Genomic DNA, 1,717 nt, shown 5'->3' with positions numbered 1-1,717 from the left:
ATAAGGATGCAAATAAGAGCAAGGTGCTATTACAAATGTTCTGAACTAGCCATACAATTTGCATTGGGAGAAATGATTTGGAACTAACTGTGAAAACACTCTCTCTTCTCACATTTTGTTTTAAAAAAACTCTGATGGAAAGGAGAGAGAAGAGAGACAAAGAGGGAGAGAGGCAGAGATAAAGAGGCAAAATAAGCTCTACATACGATTTCCTAAGTTATAGATATACTAAATACATTTTAAGGTAATTAACCATATGAAACCAACATTAATGTAAGAGCCGAAGATAATTAACAAACATTTTGCCTTCCTTTGTCTTAGAAAATGATAGTTTGTCTTCAGACCTGTTTGTGTTGTTAGAAATGTCCTCTTTTTAGTGTATGTGTTACTTTACATAGCACCCTTAGAGATGCTTGTCTTAATTTATTGTTCCCCAGAATTAATATAAAAGAATGGCTTGAGGGATAGATTAGAGCTATCAACTCACCAATCAGCACAGCTAATTCAGTCTCTGGTATGAAGTAACTGGAGGTGGCTACGAGAAAGGCCAGGTAGTAGGCAACAAAGAACAGGAGGAAGGAGATGACAGCTTTCATGGCTCCCATGTGGGCATCCGTGCTGGGGTCTCTGAGCCCTGTGGCATTGAGCTGCATCTGCCTGACGTGTCTCCACAGGGAGAAGATCAACAGGAGAAATGAGATCAGGGACACAGAAAAGGGGAACAGCGTGAGCAGGTTGAAATATACCTTTTTGGAAGCGTACTGAACTTTATTTACCCTGCATCTCAAAGTTAAGTTTGTTTTCCACTTTGCCTTGACACAAAGCCTGAAATCGTCGTTCAAATTCTCAGCGGTGGGAAGGCTCATAAACAGGGCGAGGGCCAAGCACACCAGCAGGATCCCAGGAATCATCCTGTCAATTCTCCACTTCATCCAGAGGAAGAGAGGATGGAAGAAATGAGCTATCTTGAGGAAATAGAAAATGCTGAGGCAGGTGGCAAACCAAACGTTCAAATGGTTGGTTAGTGTCCAGAAGAAGTCAACGATTCTCATTTGTTTACCAGTGGCGTAGACATCTGGATACAGCACCAGCGTGAAGCAGTCTAACAGGATTATACACAATAGACAAATTCTGGATACGGCCAGGCTCGTGAGGATTAAATCAATGGAAGCAATCTTCTTATTCTTGATCCAGTCCTTGCAGTTGACCAATCCAATAAATGCATTTCCTAAAATCCCGACTGAAAACTCTCCAACTGCTATGATCAGTAAGGTGCTGCTTACTTCATCTGACATGTTAAAACACAGAAATATCCAATTTGTTTCGATTTGAGCTGATGTAGTACGATATCTACACCTACTTTTTAGATTTTGCTGTTATTATTATTATTTTTTTTACCTTTTTAAAAGGTAATCTGTCTTATGATGGATGCTGGAACGGCAAATGAAGGCGGTAGCTATCTTCATTAAATCCTAATTAGTCTTGACAAACATTGTGGTTGTCAATCCCTGGCCTGGTCACTGTATGGCCATTACCTTCCCAGCAAGTTGTACTTTTCCACATATGGTTAATTTAGGCTGAGCTGCAGTTTACCAAGATGCAAATTAGACCAACTCCTGTTCATGGCCCCACACTTTCTCCTGTTACGTTTTGCAAATTTTGGGTTTGGTACTCTGTGATGCATGCTAGTAACCTCAACAGGCATGCCAGATTTAGC

At 40.7% G+C, this 1,717-nt stretch overlaps 1 protein-coding gene across 1 annotated transcript; it reads right to left on the bottom strand.

Moving 5' to 3' along the window:
* Nucleotides 1-356: 356 nt before the first annotated feature.
* Nucleotides 357-1,295, bottom strand: LOC107543063 (taste receptor type 2 member 7-like). The gene has a single exon (XM_016220473.2). The coding sequence runs from the start codon at nucleotides 1,293-1,295 to the stop codon at nucleotides 357-359; it is 939 nt and encodes a 312-aa protein (XP_016075959.1).
* Between the last annotated feature and the right edge of the window lie 422 nt (nucleotides 1,296-1,717).

This window comes from Miniopterus natalensis, chromosome 2 (assembly GCF_054644295.1).
Source record: "Miniopterus natalensis isolate mMinNat1 chromosome 2, mMinNat1.hap1, whole genome shotgun sequence".
In the NCBI taxonomy this organism is placed as follows: Eukaryota; Metazoa; Chordata; class Mammalia; order Chiroptera; family Miniopteridae; genus Miniopterus; species Miniopterus natalensis.
The sequence above is the reverse complement of the archived record's forward strand: the minus strand, read 5'-3'. Positions and strand labels throughout refer to the sequence as shown.

Bases quoted from the DNA above. Each gene is read 5' to 3' on its own strand.
- LOC107543063 (XM_016220473.2), bottom strand. From the start codon at position 1,295: ATGTCAGATGAAGTAAGCAGCACCTTACTGATCATAGCAGTTGGAGAG.